At 43.7% G+C, this 21444-nt stretch overlaps 1 protein-coding gene across 3 annotated transcripts in view; it reads right to left on the bottom strand.

Annotated features, from left to right (window-relative positions):
- PPP1R16B (protein phosphatase 1 regulatory subunit 16B) overlaps positions 1-21444 on the bottom strand; it is a 134629-nt gene that overhangs the window by 27718 nt on the left and 85467 nt on the right. For all 3 annotated transcript variants that reach the window (XM_077251528.1, XM_077251526.1, XM_077251527.1), the window contains 3 exons: positions 11991-12061; positions 10473-10618; positions 1632-1735 (listed from right to left, as the gene is read on the bottom strand). In XM_077251528.1, coding sequence (XP_077107643.1) covers positions 1632-1735; positions 10473-10618; positions 11991-12061 — 321 coding nt within the window. The remainder of the gene's footprint in view (positions 1-1631; positions 1736-10472; positions 10619-11990; positions 12062-21444) is intronic.

Genomic DNA, 21444 nt, shown 5'->3' on the forward strand with positions numbered 1-21444 from the left:
TCATCAATACAATAAATAGGGTGTTCACGTAACGCTGCAAGACCAGTCACCAGTCAGTATGTGTACAGTACAGCCACAGAGGGCTACTGAACGCATGGACGGTGTGTGAACAGATGCTGAGAGGGTCCTGACTTTGAAGAAGTGTAAAAAAAATGCATTTTTAAGCCAGTCTTTTACAAGTCTTAAGGTACCTTCACACGAAACGACATCGCTAGCGATCCGTGACGTTGCAGCGTCCTCGCTAGCGATATCGTTTCGTTTGACACGCAGCAGCGATCAGGATCCTGCTGTGATGTCGCTGGTCGCTGAATAAAGTCCAGAACTTTATTTGGTCGTCCGATCGCTGTGTATCGTTGTGTTTGAAAGCAAAAGCAACGATACCAGCGATGTTTTACACTGGTAACCAGGGTAAACATCGGGTTGCTAAGCGCAGGGCCGCGCTTAGTAACCCGATGTTTACCCTGGTTACCAGCGTAAAAGTAAAAAAAACAAACAGTACATGCTCACCTGCTCGTCCTCCAGCGTCTGCTTCCTGACACTTACTGAGCGCCGGCCCTAAAGTGAAAGTGAAAGTGAAAGCACAGCGGTGACGTCACCGCTGTGCTGTTAGGGCCGGAGCTCAGTCAGTGTCAGGAAGCAGACGGCAGGGGACGCGCAGGTGAGTATGTACTGTTTGTTTTTTTTACTTTTACGCTGGTAACCAGGGTAAACATCGGGTTACTAAGCGCGGCCCTGCGCTTAGCAACCCGATGTTTACCCTGGTTACCCGGGGACCTCGGCATCGTTGGTCGCTGGAGAGCGGTCTGTGTGACAGCTCTCCAGCGATCAAACAGCGACGCTGCAGCGATCGGCATCGTTGTCGCTATCGCTGCAGCGTCGCTTCGTGTGAAGGTACCTTTAGAGACGGGAGTGGGAGGCTTGGATTATTGAGGATGTTAGTTTTAGGTCATTAACAGAACGGAGGGCACGGGAAGGGTGGTAAACTGAGATGAGGGAAGAGATGTAGGGTGGTGATGAAGCGTGCAGCTTTTGTGGATGCGAAAGATAAGTTTATTTTGGACTCTGTAGCAGATGGGCAACCAGTGCAATGACTGGCACAGGGTAGAGGCATCGGTGTAGCAGTTGGAAAGGAATACGATTCTGGCTGCTGCATTCAGGACAGATTGGAGAGGTTAGTAAGAGGGAGACTGATTAGTAGAGGGTTGCAATAGTCCAGACAAGAATGAATACGAGCGACAGTAAGAGTTTTTTCTGAGTCAAAGGTAAGAAAAGTTCAAATACTAGAGACGTTTTTCAGGTGTGGGATGAAATGAGCGAGTGAGTGATCGGATGTGGGAGGTGAAGGAAAGATCTGAGTCAAATATGACCCCAAGACAGAAGGCATGTTTCTGGGGAGTAATGTTACAACCACAGACGAAAATGGCAATATCGGGCATAAGTAGGTTAGTGGAGTGAGGAAAAACTAGTTCAGATTTTGACAGATTCAGATTTAGATAGAGGGTGGACATAATGTTAGATGCAGCGGAAAGACAATCACTGGTATTTTGTAATAATGCAGGAGTGATGTCAGGAGACGATGTGTATATTTGGGTGTAATCAGTGTAGAGATGGTGCTAAAAACTGAATCTCACCTTTGTAGGTCATGCAGTTTTCTATGACGCTCAGTGTAGCTTCATCCTCACACAGGTCGTACACCATGTTCCCATCTGCATTTACTGCCAGCAGATCTGCACCACTGTAGACAGCACAGAATCAAAACTCACTGTTAGCCTTACATTATAGGAAACACCTAGAATGCTAACTTCTCAGCACCAGTAACATAAAGAATTAACATCTGGACTGCTTCAATGTCCCATTTACCAGCACAAACTTCAATATTATATTTCTACCAATACCAAGTCTGCCCTGCAAAAATAATCTCCAAGATATATTGATTCATTGTTACTAGTGATGATGAGCGAATATACTCGTTACTCGAGATTTCTCGAGCATGCTCGGGTGACCTCCGAGTATTTTTTAGTGCTCGGAGATTTAGTTTTTATTGCAGAAGCTGAATGATTTACATCTCTTAGCCAGCTTGATCACATGTGGGGATTCCCTAGCAACCAGGCAACCCCCACATGCACTTATGCTGGCTAGTAGCTGTAAATCATCCAGCTGCAGTGAAGAAAGCTAAATCTCCGAGCACTAAAAAATACTCGGAAGACACCCGAGAAATCTCGAGTAACGAGTATATTCGCTCATCACTAATTGTTACGAAAAACCATTATAATTATCATAGTACAAAAATATGGCAGTACTAATAATTAAAGTGCACAAAAAAGACAAGTAAAGCGAAGAGAAGGTTGTCATGGCAACAGTATTCAGACAATAGTATAAAAATAGTTACAGCAAACTGTACATACACAGTTACAGTAATGGCGCTGTATCAGTAAATGGATATATTTGAGAGATAATGTATACACCTTGGCATTGGTGTTATATCTATGAAAAACATTTCTGTAACTATTTTACTAATATTGATACAAATTTACAGTCTGTGTTATAGTTCAAAGAAACATTATTGTTGCACATGCTTCAGGGCTGAAATCTCCCAGAATTCCCTGGTGTCACTGCACCTTTGATCTCGGGCTTGATCTAACATTGTCTGTAGAGAGTTGTAGGTGAGATATACTGTACAACTTAGGCCATGTTCACACCATCAGTATTTTGTCAGGTTTTTTTACCTCAGTATCTGTAAGCCAAAACCAGAAGTGGTGACGTGTTATTATCCTTTTCCTCTCATTGTTTTGACTTACAGATACTGAGGTAAAATACTGACCAAATACTGATCTTGTGACCATGGCCCTAGGCAGTTTTGTGCATGGTTCCTATTCTAACTAATATCCTGGTAAACTAGTTTTTTTTGGTTCCTATTTGTACTTGCACATAGGCTGAAACACCAGCAACAATGTTGGTAATTTGGTGTCCTACCTGAGCTCTTTGGCAATGATTTGTACATCTCCATAGACTTACATGACTTCCACTGAATTCAATGGAGCAAACACTGTATCTAGGTGGTCAAGGTTCAATCTTAATCCACGGGGTGTAATATTTCACCAATACATGCTACAGAAATGCTTGAGTTGGGTGCTGACCTTAAAGAGTTATTCCCATAATGGCAATATATATATATATATATATATATATATATATATATATATATATATATATATATATATATATATATATATTTTTTTTTATTTTTTTTTTATTTTTTTTTTACAAAGCTGAGTATATGCATGACTATTATTGATATATAGTACAAGCAAAACAGAAAGTTTATTTCTTGTACCTTTGTGGTTTGTTTTCAACTCTTTCTGCCCCCCCCCCCCAAGTGCATCCAGATTCACAGAGCCTATTAGAGCCTATTCACAGGTCCTATTAAGTCTCCTAAAACTACATTTCTCAGCAGCGACTGCTGTTTTTCATTCCATCAGGCCTCTCCATCTGCTCTCATTGTGTGTGCTTTCTGATATAGATCTTCACAAGGCAGGGGCATATTGCCCATAGAGGAAGACCTTCCATCGGGCATTTCGATTCAACAGTGTCTGCGCCCTCAGGATGCAGATACAGTTGAATATGATGGGGGTGCCACTATTCAGCCTGTGCCACTGACCTCTCACAGCAGGCGCAAATCTGTGCCTGCTGTAAACAGTGAGCAGGTTGAAGAAGTTCACAATGGAGGAACAGGGCGAGGTAAGTATTCCTTTTTTTGTCAGAGCTCTCTGCAGACATCAAACTGTGTGGGGTCAGTGAGATGCCATCAGACTGTATGGGTGGCTGTTAGGGGCCTTCATACTGTATGGGAGGCTGCAAGGGCCCATCATACTGTATAGGAGATTGTGAGGAGACATCACACTGTGTGAGTGGCTGTGAGGGAACATCATACTTTATGAGGGGCTGTGAGGTGTCATCATACTGTCAAGGGCCATCATACTGTGTGGAGGACTGTGAGGGGACATCATTCTGTGTGGGGGGCTATCATACTATGTGGGTGTGTGAGGGGCCATCATAAAATACGTTGGGGTTTGTGAGGGGACATCTTACTGTGTAGGAGGCACTGTGAGAACATTATAATTTGTAGGGGTGTTATGAATGTATCATACTGTGTGGCAGGACTGTGGGGAGAGGACTTTATGTGCATCATACTGTGGGGTTATGCTACTGTGCATTTGGAAGAATTCACTGTGGGGATTTAAACTGTCTGGGGAGGTAATTTCTGGGGTATCATACTGAATGGGGGGCTATGAAAGGGGCATTGGAGTGCCCACTAGGACCGTGGAGTACTCGGAACCGGGCCAGTTCTTAAAGAGATGTGTCACGGTGGCAGTGGCCTGGTCCGTGGCCCTGGGCATCCAATAAAAGGGGAAAAGTATATGGGAGTAAAGTCTATGGTAGTAGTGTTTGTGACGCCACCTGTGGTATTCGGCCAGGGATGGCTGACGCTGCTTAAAGGGGTCCTCTGGGGATGATGGTATTGCAGTAGAGGTGGTATAATTCCCCACAGGTAGAGCTTAGTCCCCAGAGCTCCCAGTGTAGTTGGTAAAGATGACAGACAGTGTACTGCTGCACAGAATTGGAGGACACAAGGTTGCAGTCTCTTTACCTTTTACTGGTAGTATGCAGCCACAGTCCAGGGTACGGAGCAGAGGTGATGGTGAGGTCCGGCCAGCATAGAAGCAATTCGGAATCCCCCTAGCCAGGTGGGGTTGGAAGCCTTCCTTACTAAGCTGTGGTATAAGTCCCTTGCTGCCTAAGGCTTCACACATGGTCCTCTCTTTATCTCTCTGTCCTATTAGTAGGACAATATCCATATGGCAGGCAACTTGAGCCTTTTTACAGGTGTCCCTACTTGCGATGACTCCAGGCTCTATATGCTTATATGCTGCTGTGCCTTTGGATGTAATGGTGGACAGGCGACTTGAAATCTCCTGCCCGCCATTTTCTGCTGTGCGGCATACAGTTACCCCACAACCTCGGAATTCCGGCTTCCGGTTACTTGAGCCGATTCTGGAGTGAGCCCTCTCGCAGTTCCACTCCCGGTATCTTTCCACTCCTTTGCCTCTTCTCCCCTCGCAGTCTCTCACAGACTGCTCAGTCCGTCTCTTCTCTTTCCAGGAGCTGCAGAACCACGTGTCTGCACGGCCCCAGCTTTTCACTCCTCACTCCTTACTCGTCTCTGACAGACTGACTCTAACTCCTCCTCCAGTCAGAATATATAGGGAAGTCACCCACAAACTGGATCAGAGCTCCCCCTCCTGGCCTGGAGTCAGAACAGTGTTGTGTGTACGTGCTACCTGTTAAAGGAATCTTCCTCGCTTCCAAGCATGGCATCACCCTCCCTGTGAGGAAGACAGTACCACTGTGACAACTGAACTCCTGGGGTGTCACATTCCCACCCCCCCATTAAATCCAGTACTCCCGGACTGGGAAAAGAAACATAAACAATAAATGGATAAGATATGCAAACATTTTGAAATATGCATTACAACTGGTAACAAGTAACATAAGCTCATCTTCCCTTTTATTTGAGATACTCATCCTGAATGTTGCATAACTATAAAAGAAAAATACAAAAAAGTGCAGACATGTAGAAGGTGCAAAACATAATATTTTAAACAAGTCTATGTAGCAGGTTCCTTCTCACTAACTGTTCTTTTTCCAGGGTAGGTCCTCAGGCCTGCATCCTCCTGGACTGGAGGCCAGCTGGATCTTCTCCTTTGGGGACACTTGCTTGGCCTGCAAGGTATTGGTTAGTGCAGCCACACTTTTGTTCAGCACCTGGATCTGGAGACATAGGAATTCAGTAGTGCAGGTGTCGAAGGTGTCTTTCAGCCCGGCCAAGATTTGTTTGACAGTCCCTTTATCAGTGTTCGGCCATGACTTTACTTGCCTCTGGGCCGCACCAGTTAACTGACTAATGAGGATGCTGCGCTGCCCTTTTGATTTTGAGACAAGGGGTAGGCTTCAAACAGACTGCAGAGTATCTCTGCTCCCGCTATGTACGGCATCAATAGCGGTATTATGGGGACTGCGGCGGTTGCCAGATCTTGCTGCACTCTGGAGGCTGCAGTTGCATCTGCCGCCGGGCTCTGCTGTACTATGGGGGCTGCGGCTGAGTTTGCCGCCGGCGTTGCATCTCCACCCGGGCTGGGTATGTTCCTCCCCCTTCGTTAACCTCAGCCAGGCCCGGCACTTTGTTACCGGAGTCTGCAGGTTGTTGCTCCTTGCACAGCACTGCACTCTTGTTTCACAGTTTCACAGCTTCTCACACTTGTATTGCATTCACAGGAGCTGGCAGGCTACTGAAGACGCTTGGATGGATAGATCACACAACGCACTGCTCCTTGCAGGGGCCACTCCCCTCCTGAAAGCACACAGCACACACACTCCTCAATGCAGAGGGGTGGATCAGTGTCACCATAGTAACGCAGCCTATGCATAGAGGGTCTGGCACATTCTAATGCAGGGGAGGTAGCAATTTCTCCACACAATCTGAGGCAGGGGATTGGCACCTCCTTTCTGGAAAAACTCAAAAATTCAAAGCACAGTCTATGCAAGTGGGAGGAGCCTATTTTGGTGATGTTTCCAAGGCTCCACCCACGATGGGACACCCTGCATATGATTAACTCCACATGTGCCTCAGTAATGGCCGCTCTCAAAGTTCCAATGCACCACACAGCATGCAGTGTCTTACACAGTTCACAAACAGTTCAAAAGCAGATATTAGGCGCACAGCACTCCACTTAGCAGCGGTTCTTCATCCTGTTCGTGATGCCAAGTTGGAGCGCCAACTAGGACAGTGGGGTACTCAGAACCGGGCCAGTTCTTAAAGGGATGTGTCACAGTGGCACTACCAATACACAAAAAAAGGTTGCACTCTATCATGCCAAACCATGTCAATATGAAATGCATGAAATATGAATAGCAAAATGGCTTTTGAACATTAGGAAAAATATTTATGAGACGCTTTGCACAAAATTTGGCCAAATAGTGTGAGCCCATCAACCATCGTCAAGGTGGTCTCATTAAACTGATGGGTCCCTGACCTCCCTGTCCAATGTGAACACTTACCTAAGGCTAATTTCTGTATGCATGGGTGGATGTGGACACCTCTCTCAGTAAAGCCTACATATATGGGTTGGCTGGAACCAAGTGTGATTAGATGTAATTAAAAACCACAGGGTGAAGGGCAGAGTGCTCAGTCAGTAAGCTAACAGAAATAACAGAAAAAACCATCAGGCCCAACAGGGTCCCATCAGATTCATGAGGCCACCTTGATGCTTTTTTTTGTATATTGTATATGGAGGTAAGCACCTATGGATGTGCCAGTCGTTTTTCTGTTAGCGTCGGCAGATGAGAGCAGTAGTCCCAATAACCAACAACAGTGACCGGAGGTAAACTTGATACCTCCGATCATAGCAACGGGCTCACTCTGTCATTTTACTCCGGCTGTCTGACTGGCAGTGATGATTTTACCGTCGATCAGAAGCAGTGTTTGCCGTGACAAACACCCGGTGTTCGGGGGCCTGAACCCGAACAGTAACATTGGGTTCCTGGTTCAGTAGGTGTTCGGTACGGACGCCGAACTTTACTGTTCAGGTTCACCCATCTCTATTTAAGAGGCTATGAGAGGGCTCATAATGTATATAGGAGGTTATGTGGGGGCTCACATAGTATATAGGCACTACAGTGGGGGAAATAAGCTGCAGACATGTGCGCAAACCTCATCATCAACTACAAAAAACTCTGACTGCTGTGCTTGCCAACAAGGGTTTTGCCACCAAGTATTAAGTCTTGTTTGACAGAGGGATCAAATACTTATTTTTCACTGCAAAATGCAAATACATTTATATAATTTATACAATGTGATTTTCTGGATTTTATTTTTGATATTCTATCTCTCAATGTTAAAATTAATCTACCCTTAAAATTATAGACTGTTCATGTCTTTGTCAGTGGGCAAATTTACAAAATCAGCAAGGGATCAAATACTTTTTTCCCCCACTGTATGTGGGGGCTCACACTGTATAAAGGGAACTATGTGGGGCCTTACACTGTATATAGAGGGATATGTGGGGGATCATACTGTATTTAGGGGGCTTTGTGTGGGCTTATACTATAAATAGGCCATATATGGGCTCATACTGTATATAAGTGCTATGAGGGGCTCATAGTGTATATTTGAGGCCATGTGGGGGCTCACACTATATAAAGGGGGCTATATGGGGGCTCACACTGTGTATAGGGTCTATGTGGGAGCTCGCACTGTATAGAGGAATATGTGGGGGTTCTCACTTTATTTAGGGGTAAATGGGTGGCTCACACTATATTTAATTGGCTATGTGGTGGCTCACACTGTATATAGGTAATGGGAGGCTCCTACTATATATAGAGTGTAGGATTTTGTACTCTCTCAGCTACAGTTGAGGTAGGCACAGGAAGCGGTTTCATTAAAATGTCCAGGCAGGTTTATCAGAACTGCATAAACCGCTCAGCATAAGCAAATAAAAGACAACCTTTTCCGGCACAAAGTGAAAAAAACCCCGAAAATAAACAGTCCATTTAGTAGTGCGGGTTCGTCTGCTTAGGTCAGGGTCCTTCAGTAAACACACTGGAGGCCTGCACACCTCCAGTGACAGACACTGAATGAGACACTTGGTCTCCATTTTAGCTGCCGAGTCATGCCCCCGGGGAGGGGATATGTGAGCAGTCATTTCCCCCTCATCTCTTTGACTGCTTGTACAACCCGGCCCTGATACGTCCTATTAACTGTCTCTGCACTAGACGTGGTAGATCATGCTTTCGCGGGCTTACATCACCGAAGCTACCAACCTCGATGATACATATCTCCTCTCTCCCCTTGAAATTATTCCAGAAAATGAAGTACTTCTCCCGGAAAATTATTGCAATTACACAGGTTTTGTGATATACATGTTTAGTTCCTTTGTGTGTATTGGAACAACACAAAAAAACCTGAGAAAAAAAGGCAAATTGAACATCACTTTCACATAAAACCCAAAAATGGGCAGGATGTACAGAAAAGGGGTTACTTACTAGAATGGTGTCAGAGTACATTGTGCATCTATCTTTGGCTGTTCCATAGAGACTTATTTGAGTAATCTGGTCAGTCTCTATGGTTGGACCTGCACTGATCTAGTAGTTGTCACATACTCTGTATATAGATGGTAACTTTATCTTTCTGTATTATCACTTTATATCTCAAAGATTCATGCAGATTTCCAGGACACTGTGGGAATAGCTAGGTGGGAAGTTGGTGGAGCATGTGCAAAGGGTGCTGGGTGCCAGGTGGGGAGCCAACAAGCTAGTCCGGCTTGGACAGAATTTATATAGGATATATATGTGTCCCAGGTTAAAGAAGGTCTAGCCACAACTCTGCAAGACATTATGTTGCCTGATCACTGCCATCTAGCAATGATCTGGGTCATGTATGCAGACTGGCGTGCCAATGAGCTTGTGGTCAGTATGAGGAAGTTGTGGTGTATTCCCCAACTTCCCACACTATCACCACATTTCAAAACATAATCAGCAGAAGAATTTGTACGTAAACTACATCAGTAAGAACAGGTTCACATGAGTGTATTTCATATTCTGTATATGGACCGCAATGCCCGGTCTGGTGGCTAATCTCCCAACCCAAACCTACAGCCATATGTGTCTATAAGGCTGTAAATTCAGGTCAGGTGACCAGCGGTCAGTCCAGACATTGTAGTCCATATACAGACCACAAAATATGCTTATGTGAATCGGACTGTATGGCAGCAGAAGGAAGCATAAAAAGGCACAGTATAGACCACCCCACCGCGTGCCCTATAACAGTAATGGAAAATGCTCCTGAAAGGAGTTCCTATTAATACTGATTTTTGCAATGAGAATCCTATATGTGTGCACGTTTTGCAGAATAAACACCTAAATGCACATAAATGTATATTTATAACATATTAGCGTGATATGTACATACAGTATCTGTATAAATCTAGAGAATATGCAGGATTATTTTTAGGAGTGAACATAGCAGGAAGACCTGAAGCTATTTGCGTATATGATAGAAGATTATTAACCATGGAAACATAATACGTATGTAATTGTTGATGCTAATAGGGTGGTAAACCGCCTTGCCACTTTTAATTACGGTACATACTTAGAATAAAGAAGAATACTGCTTGTAACCACAAGGTAGCAGAATGACAAATCAGACCAAGGATATTTCCCATGTGAAGAAGATGGGAGTTATTTTCTTTAATAACATTAAGTAAATGCCATATTGAGGAGAACAAACAGGAATATTCCCTAATAACATACGAGGCTGCGGAGATGCACAAAGCAATAATGAAGCAGGAATTTTCAGGGTGCTGCACGTTACCCCTTCAAAGAGTAGAATATAGAATATTACCAGCAAACACACTTACTGCTGAATCAGTATCCGCACCAAGTTGGTATGACCACAGGTCGCCGCAGCGTGGAGTGGCGTCCACAACTCGTTGTCTGTGACATTTACATTAGCACCATGTGATAAGAGCAACTTGAGGAGATCTTCGTAGTTATCAATGCAGCACTGAGGGGACAGAGTGACAGGACAGATGATGTGATAAGGCATGTAACCATGATCTGAGATAAAACAGGTTTCCTGACATTGTGACAGACAAAGACACAGGACACTGTATGAGACACAACAACATCACAGTGACTGGCAAGATGCTGGAGCCACTAGATAAGAGGATGACATTGCAAACTACTAAAATATGACTTTTACTTCAAGATACACGAGATGCATTTAGGAAAACTATAGAGTAACATTACTCTAAAATGAATAAAAATCTAAAAAAGATATAAAAGAATAGTAATAATATATTGTATTAGTGCAATAGTATTCCCATATTATACTTGTATGGCTTATTCATTGGATATGCCATAAAGGTCTGATGGCGGGACCTTTATGGCATAACTATAAAGGTGGAAATTCCAACTCTGAGACATCTACCCATTGGCAAACAGGGGTCTGTCGACTCACTTTCCCCCAGGTGAAGTGGTCAGAATACATGGAGAGTGTATGTGGCTCCCTCCATTCACATGTATGGGAAATATGGAAGGGGTCTGTGGCTCGTTTGGCACAACCAGGGTTGCCTGTCATAGCTGGAGGATTCACCTATGAAAGACCCACCTATCTTAGAAGAAAGGTCCCCTGACCTCCCATTCGGTGACATGGCCGACAGTGGCTGAAAAGGTCTCTACATATGAATGCAGCTTTGTCTATTGAAGACTATAGAAATTACAGAAAAGGGGTTATTAGTAGAGTCTGTGGCTCAACACGCCTGTAATGGAAGTCAACAAATTGATGGATTGAGGTGTCATTTTTAGGGCACCCACCTATTAAAGGAAACAGATCTGATTACCCCAATTTACCAGCCGAGGTGGTCAGTAGAGTTTATTGACTGAATCAAAAAAATGTGTGGCTCTCTACCAACAGGTGGAGGAAGAATCCCAGATGGGTACAACCCTATAAATGTTTTTCTGCCTAAAATTAAATTACATGAACAACTCAAATGCTTTTCATTTCCCATAGTCATATAACATGCATGAATATTATCTTCCTAAAGATCGAGGAAACTTGCCATCTTAGAACCTTCATAAAACAAGCCCCATTATTTCTCTTTGAGCAGATCATTGAAGATGCAGATGTAATAGGAGTTTACAAGATCAGACAGACAAACAGTGGGTGGCACACAATGCCTTCCTTATAGTAAAATTCATGTTGGGAGCAAGGAATGTGCTGAAGGCTGAAGTTCTTTCCCACTGCAAAGACTGGCAAAGGCTGGGCTTAACCCCATAACTGCTGGAAAGCCACATACTGGGACACATGTTGGGTAGAGAGGTTAGGATGAAGTCAGCAGTGGCGATGGCTGAAGACAATATGCATATCCTCATACCTGATGTAGAGCCGTCAAGCCATCTTCATTGCTCAGGTTGGGGTCCACAGTGGTCTGCAGTAATAAAAGTACTGTAAAACAGAAAGCAACATAACACATATGTAATTATGCATGAAAATGCACTGGACAAAAAGATGTTTCCATATTGCACTATATTCCCCCAAAATAGTGACATCGCCCTTAGCTTCTATTCAACACATTGCAATAATTTAACTATCTCTAAGCTAAGGAGAGTGCAGAATGTGGGTACACACATGAATGATAGGAAACCCCTGTCCAAGCCTATGATGACTTGAGCAGGGCAATATGACATAACGCGTCTATCTCATATCCATGCGTTCATTGCGGTGTATTTTATCATGTTGTAGACTCATTAACATGAATTAAAGGTGGATATAATGTACATCAGAATGTAACATTAATTCTCAGATATACACGGTCGTTTCTGAAAGCCTCATCATGTCCTCTAGAGACTATATATTTGTATACTTCAATTTCTGTTGCAGAGATATCCATTAATTCTAGGTCACCAGTCACCCATTGATCGACCCGTGCTTTATTTAATAGGGTATTCAATTTAACTGTGTGATTGATTGTGGAGAGCAGAACTATTTGCAGTCAGAGCAATGATGGTTTTCAGAAAGGTCAAACAGGGCCTCACAGCCTCCTAGCCAAAGGATGTCTTGTAGGGTAAGTTCTCATGTAGCAGCTATGGCGCACCAGAGGAGCAACCATGATACAGCTGAAAACTATATCAGCCTACTTTGTGATTTGTACTTTAAAAGCTGACTAGATTTGCAAATTAAACGCCTATTTCTTTGCAAAATAGACTAGTCCTTAAAAATCTATTTAAAAAATGAGCCAATCTGTAGTAAAAATGTGGCACTTGTCAAAGGATGTTGAATTTAGTATGGAGCAAGTGACAATCAGTTCTTAAAGTTGATGTATTGAAAAAGAAATGGGCAAGTGTCAATCCCCACAGGGCATTAAAGGGAACCTGTCACCCCCAAAATCGATGGTGAGGTAAGCTCACAGTCATCAGGGGCTTATCTACAGCATTCTGGAATGCTGTAGATAAGCTGCCGATGTTACCTGAAAGAGGAGAAAAAGAGGTTAGAATATACTCACCCAGAGACGGTCCCGCTCCGATGGGCGTCTCAGGTCCGGTACAGCGCCTCCCATCTTCATTCCATGACGTCCTCTTCTGGTCTTCACGCCGGAAAGGTCAGAGAGGCCCGGCGCCTGCGCACTGCAGTACTCAACAGGGCAGACAAAGTACGCCTGCGCCTGAGCCGCGGCATGAAGACCAGAAGAGGACGTCATGGAATGAAGATAGGAGGCTCCGGAGCGGACCTGAGACACCCATTTGACCGGACCGCAGCGGGACCGCCCCTGGGTGAGTATATTCTAACCTCTTTTTCTCCTCTTTCAGGTAACATCGGGGGCTTATCTACAGCATCACAGAATGCTGTAGATAAGCCCCTGATGCAAGTGAGCTTACCTCACCATCGATTTTGGGGGTGACAGGTTTCCTTTAAACATGATCCTATTGTGCCTCATAGAAGTGTGACTAAGACCAAATACTGAACAGGGTAAAAATCCTAAAGATGATTTTGTAGTTGTTTCTGGTAGTAGTTAGTACTCTCTTAAAGTGGTCTAAGGAAGGACACCTGGTAAACCAGTGACAAGGTCATGGGCTTCCAAAGCTTATTGATGTACAGGAGGGAAAATTTGCTAATTTTTTGTGATTATTCGGAGAAGAAAAAGTGAGCGCTACCATGAATCCTATGTCATGCCAACAGTAAAGCATTCCGAGACCATTCATGTGTAAGGATGCTTTTCGTCCATGAAGTGGGTTTGCTCACAATTTTGCCTAAGAACATTGCAATGAATAAAGAATGAGATCTAAATATCCTCCAAGAGCAACTTTTCTCAACGATCCAGGAGCAATTGATAATTAAGAGGCTCGGCGAAAATATTGAAATTTTGGGTTCCATGGCTAAGAAATTCCCCAGATCTCAATCCCATTGAGAACCTGTGGTCAATCCTCAAAAAACTGGTGGACAAACAGGAACACAAAAAATATGAAAACTCCAAGCATTTATTAGACAAGAATGGGCTGCCATCAATCAGGATTTGGTCCAGAATCTGATATCCAGCAGACAGAATGAAGTGCAGAAGTCCCAAAAAATAAGGGTTAACACTATAAATATTGAGTTTTTGTATGAACTTGATATATTTGTTAACAAAAGTGTAAAAATTTATGAAATGCTTCGAATTATACTTCAATAACCACGGAAACATCTAATTAAAAGATCTAAAACCAGTGAAGCAGTAAACTTTGTGAAAACCAAAATTCGTGTCAGTCTCAAAACTTTTGGCCGTAACTGTACATAACACGACACCTTGGTATTAACTAGTTTTGTCTATCTTATTATTTTGGTACACAGCTTTCTGAAAAAAAGGTTAATATAGAACTAAGTTCCAATTAACCCCTTCACCTGCAAAGCAATAAGAGGGCACTGTAACCTTTCCACTCCAGCACACTTAGAAGTGAAGTAATAGTTGTCTCAACAATTATTAAAGGCTTTTCAACAAGGTCATTACTAGGGTTGAGCGACCTTAGCTTTTTTAGGATCGAGGTGGGTTTTGTGAAACCCGACCTTCTCGGATGTCGGATCGTATGGAATCGGCCGATTCTACTGTAAAGTCGGGTTCCGTACCCGGAACACGAAACCCAATGTATGTCAATGAAATTATTTTTTTTATTTTTTCTCTCTCTCTCTCTCTCTCTCTCTCTCTCTCTCTCTCTCTCTCTCTCTCTCTCTCTCTCTCTCTTTTTTGACTCCGGAAATTACTACGTCCGAAAACGTAACATAGCACTATGATGCCGCAGGAGCCGGAACCTATGTCATCACGCTGCCCACAATTAATTGGCTCAAAAAAATGGCGGGGAAGGCGTCATTCGAAACGCGACTTTGGCGCCAAGTTCGCGTTCCACATGGCCGACCCACACTGGGATCGGATCGGGTTTCATGAGACGCCGACTTTGCCAAAAGTCGGCGACTTATGAAAATGAACGACCCGTTTCGCTCAACCCTAGTCATTACCGTTTACAAGAACCTTTAACACTGGATTCTAGTGCTGGAATCTGTAACAGAATATGGGTCATGGTGTAGACCTGCTCTATATGTGATCAGATGCCAAAGGTCAATATCTTGATGAGGAATTACGCAAAGAATGCATGGATTTGTATATTGTTGCTTTACATGGCAAACTTGATACATGGACTTTTTATTAATGGAAGATTATTCTCACAAAGAATGTGTAGCCCCCATGTGCCCTCTGCACAATGCCATTCAAGATTTAATCCAGAAAACTTGCAGGAAGACAGTTACATTGAATCGGTCAGTAGGATCAACCCTCCCAAAAAGTCTATATGGGCATGTGGGTCATAGGAAGCTGAATAAAGTGATACCTTGACATCTACGATCTGATGCGTTACTGCAGAGAAATCCACATTTTTCTTATATGTAAGCCTCCAGAGGTTATTATGAATGACATTACCATCATGAAACATGTAAATTTCACTAGATTAAAAAAATGTAGTGAAAGGTCATTTTTACCCCTTTTACCCCCAAGGGTGGTTTGCACGTTAATGACCGGGCCAATTTTTGCAATTCTGACCACTGTCCCTTTATGAGGTTATAACTCTGGAACGCTTCAACGGATCCTGATGATTCTGACAATGTTTTCTCGTGACATATTGTACTTCATGATAGTGGTAAAATTTATTTGATATTACCTGCCTTTATTTGTGAAAAAAAGCGGAAATTTGGCAAAATTTTGAAAATTTCGCAATTTTCCAACTTTGAATTTTTATGCCCTTAAACCACAGAGATATGTCACACAAAATACTTAATAAGTAACATTTTCCACATGTCTACATCAGCACAATTTTGGAACCAAAATATTTTTTGGGTAGGGAGTTATAAGGATTAAAAGTTGACCAGCAATTTCTCATTTTTACAACACCATTTTTTTTAGGGACCACATCACATTTGAAGTCACTTTGAGGGGTCTATATGATAGAAAATATCCAAGTATGACACCATTCTAAAAACAGCACATCTCAAGGTACTCAAAACCACATTCAAGAAGATTATTAACCCTTCAGGTGTTTCACAGGAATTTTTGGAATGTTTAAAAAAAAATGAACATTTAACTTTTTTTCACAAAAATTTACTTCAGCTCCAATTTGTTTTATTTTACCGATGGTAACAGGAGAAATTGGATGCAAAAAGTTGTTGTACAATTTGTCCTGAGTACGCTGATACCCCATATGTGGGTGTAAACCACTGTTTGGGCGCATGGCAGAGCTCGGAAGGGAAGGATAGCCATTTGACTTTTCAATGCAAAATTGACTGGAATTGAGATGGGACGCCATGTCGCATTTGGAGAGCCCCTGATGTGCCTAAACATTGAAACCTCCCACAAGTGACATATTTTTGGAAAGTAGACCCCCCTAAGGAACTTATCTAGATGTGTGGTGAGCATTTTGACCCACCAAGTGCTTCACAGAAGTTTATAATATAGAGCCGTAAAAATAAAAAATCATATTTTTTCACAAAAATGATCTTTTCGCCCCCAAGTTTTTATTTTCCCAAGGGTAACAGAAGAAATTGGACCACAAAAGTTGTTGTAAAATTTGTCCTGAGTACACTGATACCCCATATGTGGGGGTAAACCATTGTTTGGGCGCATGGCAGAGCTCAGAAGGGAAGGAGCGCCGTTTGACTTTTCAATGCAAAATTGACTGGAATTGAGATAGGACACCATGCCGCGTTTGGAGAGCCCCTGATGTGCATAAACATTGAAACCCCCACAAGTGACACCATTTTGGAAAGAAGACCCCCTAAGGAACTTATCTAGTAGTGTTGTGAAAACTTTGAACCTCCAAGTGTTTCACTACAGTTTATAACGCAAAGCCGTGAAAATAAAAATTATTTTTTTTTCACAAAAATTATTTTTTAGCCCCCAGTTTTGTATTTTCCAAAGGGTAACAGGAGAAATTGGACCCCAAAAGTTATTGTCTAATTTGTTCTGAGCACGCTGATACCCCATATGTGGGGGAGAACCACCGTTTGGGCGCATGGCAGAGCTCGGAAGGGAAGGCGCGCCGTTTGGAATGCAGACTTAGATGGATTGGTCTGCGTCACGTTGCATTTGCAGAGCCCCTGATGTACCTAAACAGTAGAGACCCCCCACAAGTGACCCCATATTGGAAACTAGACCCCCCCAAGGAACTTATTTAGATGTGTTGTGAGAACTTTGCACACCCTAAGTGTTTCACTACAGTTTATAACACAGAGCTGTGAAAATAAAAAATCATTTTTTTCCACAAAAATTATTTTTTGGCCCCCAGTTTTGTATTTTCCCAAGGGTAACAGGAGAAATTGGACCACAAAAGTTGTTGTCCAATTTGTCCTGAGTACGCTGATACCCCATATGTTGGGGTAAACCCCTGTGTGGGCGCACGGGAGAGCTCGGAAGGGAAAGAGCACTGTTTTACTTTTTCAACGCGGAATTGGCTGGAATTGAGATCGAACACCATGTCGCGTTTGAAGAGCCCCTGATGTGCCTAAACAGTGGAAACCCCCCAATTCTAACTGAAACCCTAACCCAAACACACCCCTAACCCTAATCCCAACCATAACCCTAACCACACCCCTAACCCTAATCCCAACCGTAAATGTAATCCAAACCCTAGCTTTAGCCCCAACCCTGACTTTAGCCCCAACCCTAACCCTAACTTTAGCCCCAACCCTAACCCTAACGTTAGCCCCAACCCTAACTTTAACCCCAACCCTAACCTTAACTTTAGCCCCAACCCTAACCCCAACCCTAACTTTAGCCCCAACCCTAACTTTAGCCCCAATACTAACCCTAACTTTAGCCCAAACCCTAATCCTAACCCAAACCCTAACTTTAGCCCCAACCCTAACTTTAACCCCAACCCTAACTTTAACCCCAACCCTAACCCTAACTTTAGCCCCAAACCTAACCCTAACTTTAGCCCCAACCCTAACCCTAACTTTAGCCCCAACCCTAACCCCAACCCTAACTTTAGCCCCAACCCTAACCCTAACTTTAGCCCCAACCCTAACCCTAACTTTAGCCCCAACACTAACCCCAACTCTAACCCCAACCCTAACCCCAACCCTAACTTTAGCCCCAACCCTAACTTTAGCCCCAACCCTAACTTTAGCCCCAACCCTAGCTTTAGCCCCAACCCTAACCCTAACTTTAGCCCTAATCCTAACCCTAACTTTAGCCCCAACCCTAACTTTAACCCCATCCCTAACCCTAACTTTAGCCCCAACCCTAACTTTAGCCCCAACCCTAACTTTAGCCCCAACCCTAACTTTAGCCCCAACCCTAACCCTAACTTTATTTTTATGATTGGCAGCCATCACAGACTAAAATACGCTTTTTATTGCAAAAAATAGTTTTTGCGTCTCCACATTTTGAGAGCTATAATTTTTCTATATTTTGGTCCACAGAGTCATATGAGGTCTTGTTTTTTGCGTGACGAGTTGACATTTTTATTGGTACCATTTTCAGGCACGTGACATATTTTGATCTCTTTTTATTCCAATTTTTGTGAGATAGAATGAACAAAAGCCAGCTATTCATGAATTTCTTTTGGGGGGGCGCTAATACCGTTCCACTTTTGGTAAAATTGATAAAGCAGTTTTATTTTTCAGGTCAGAACGATTACAGGGATACCTCATTTATATCATTTTTTTATGTTTTGGCGCTTTTATAGGATAAAAACTATTTTATATAAAAAAATAATTATTTTTGCATCGCTTCATTCTGAGGACTATAACTTTTTTATATTTTCATTGATGACGCTGTATGGTGGCTCGTTTTTTGCGGGACAAGATGACGTTTTCAGCGGTACCATGGTTATTTACCGTATATCCGTCTTTTTGATCGCGTGTTATTCCACATTTTGTTTGGCGGTATGATAATAAAGTGTAGTTTTTTTGCCTCTTTTCTTTACAGTGTTCACTGAAGGGGTTAACTAGTGGGACAGTTTTATAGGTCGGGTCTTTACGGACGCGACGATACTAAATATGTGTACTTTTATTGTTCTTTTTTATTTAGATAAAGAAATGTATCTATTGGAACAGTTGTTTTTTTTTTTACTTTATTTAGGAATTTTTTTTTTAAAAAAATTTTTACACATGGAAATATTTTTATTAAACTTTTTTACATTACCCAGGGGGGGACATTATGCTATAGTGTCAGATCGCTGATCTGACACTTTGCAGTGCACTATGTCAGATCAGCGATCACACAGGCACTGCAGGAGGCTTGCCGGCGCCTGCTCTGAGCAGAGGCTTGCAAGCCACTTCCTTGCAGGACCCGGAAGGCCCCCCGTGGCCATTTTGGATCCGGGCCTGCAGGGAGGAGGAGGTAGGAGACCCTCAGAGCAACGCGATCACATTGCGTTGCTCCGAGGGTCTCAGGGAAGCACGCAGGGAGCCCCCTCCCTGCACGATGCTTCCCTGTGCCGCCGGAATGCTGCGATCATCTTTGATCGCAGAGTGCTGGGGGTTAATGTGCCAAGAGCGGTCCGTGACCACTCCTGGCACATAGTGCCAGATGTCAGCTGCGATATTCAGCTGACACCCGGCCCTGATCGGCCGTGCTCCCCCCGTGAGCGCGGCTGATCGGTAATGACGTACTATCCCATCGGTGGTCATACGGGCCCATACCACCTTGATGGGATAGTACGTCAGATGTCAGAAAGGGGTTAAAGGGAACCTGTCACTGGGTTTAACCATTATGAGAGAACACCTCCATCTTTCAGGCCTGATATACAGCATTCTATAATGCTGTATATATACCCCTAACCCGACCTGCTTCTGGGCTCTTTGACTAATCTTGGCACCTGTGCACTGCCGTACTTTGCTCTGCCCTCATCGGGGCAGAGAAGTATGCCTGTACAGGAGCGCGATGCTGAGGAGACTGTGTGGATGGACGCGTCATCCACACTAAGCAAGAAGAAGGATAGCATTACAAGAAGAAGTGAGGCACCGGACCAAGACCAGCTACACCCATTGGACTGGACCACCCCGCAGGTGACTGGAGGATTCTCAGACTGAGACCTTGAGTCTTGTACTACACCCCCTCAGGCCCTGCACTAGGCATAACACAGTGTATTCATTTTTCCTGGTGTGTTCCTTTACTTGGTTTTGGATGGATTCACATACATCACTACTTCTATTAAGGTAATACGTAAGAATGCTAATTATTATAGCATCAGCTCTCTCCTGAGCCAAGTGTGAGCAGGTTGCAGGATTCAGTGACAGACAGGAGGCTGAATAAGGGTTAACAATTTTAATAAACACTGGAATACTCCTCGCAGGGAGTTAAATGGTTAACAGGGGGGTAAACAGTTCGAAATGTAGATAGTATGCAGGGTTAAAGAACAGTAGAGAAGGTATTAACAGTTCTTGTTGGGTCAACTTATCCTGTCAGTCGTTTCTTAGGATGTGGTGGATCACAGAGCAGGTGATGACGCCCGAAAGGCTGGAGCGGCACTTGTCCGATGAGGTCCTGAAGGCAACACCGATCCAGCTTCTGGCAGCAGCGGTTGGTCTCCGGTACCTTCCGCTGAACCTAGTCCATATACTGATGTGGCCGGGGGAGTGTGGGCCACTGAACAGTCTGAGCTCTCCATGGTCTGTCAGATATACATATGGTGAAACAGGGCACAGATGGCACTCCTGCACCCGCGCGCACAGTGTTCACGGGCCCGGAGCATTTGGCACCTCGCTTCTTGGTGACCAACGGGCACAGTGCACGCCTCTCCTTACAGTCTCTGTCAGCGGTGCCGGCTATGCTCCGGCGCGGGCCTGTGCTGTACTGATACTCACTTCTCCCTGCTGCGCCCTGTCTGTTCCCACCAAATCTCTGTTTCCGTGTGGGCTGAGGCTGTGTAACCTTAACTACACCCCCTGCTTCCACCAGAGGAGACAGCGCCGACAGTTCTGGAATCGACTCAGAACAGGTATCCGCAGCACGGTCCTTCTTCTTACACAATCATAACCATGATGGGCTTGAAATGCGTAGGAAAGTGTTTCTTTTGCTGTTTTTTCTTTCATTTTAGAGTGATTTATTAAAAATGTTTTTTTTCATTTGCAGATGCTGGAGCCATCAACTTTCTACATTGTCTATGAGACCCTGACACATGCGCCATTCTTTCTGATCAAATACCATTTACATGAACACTTTTACATTAACACTATTGTTGTGAATTCCGCTCTTGGGCTCCCTCTGGTGGTTGTAAGTAGTACTTTTGTGAATTCTGCTCTTGGGCTCCCTCCTGTGGTTTTGAGTGGTATGGCTGTTTCTTGGATTTAGCATCAGCAGCTGCGTC

Source organism: Ranitomeya variabilis, chromosome 4 (genome assembly GCF_051348905.1).
Source record: "Ranitomeya variabilis isolate aRanVar5 chromosome 4, aRanVar5.hap1, whole genome shotgun sequence".
NCBI lineage: Eukaryota > Metazoa > Chordata > Amphibia > Anura > Dendrobatidae > Ranitomeya > Ranitomeya variabilis.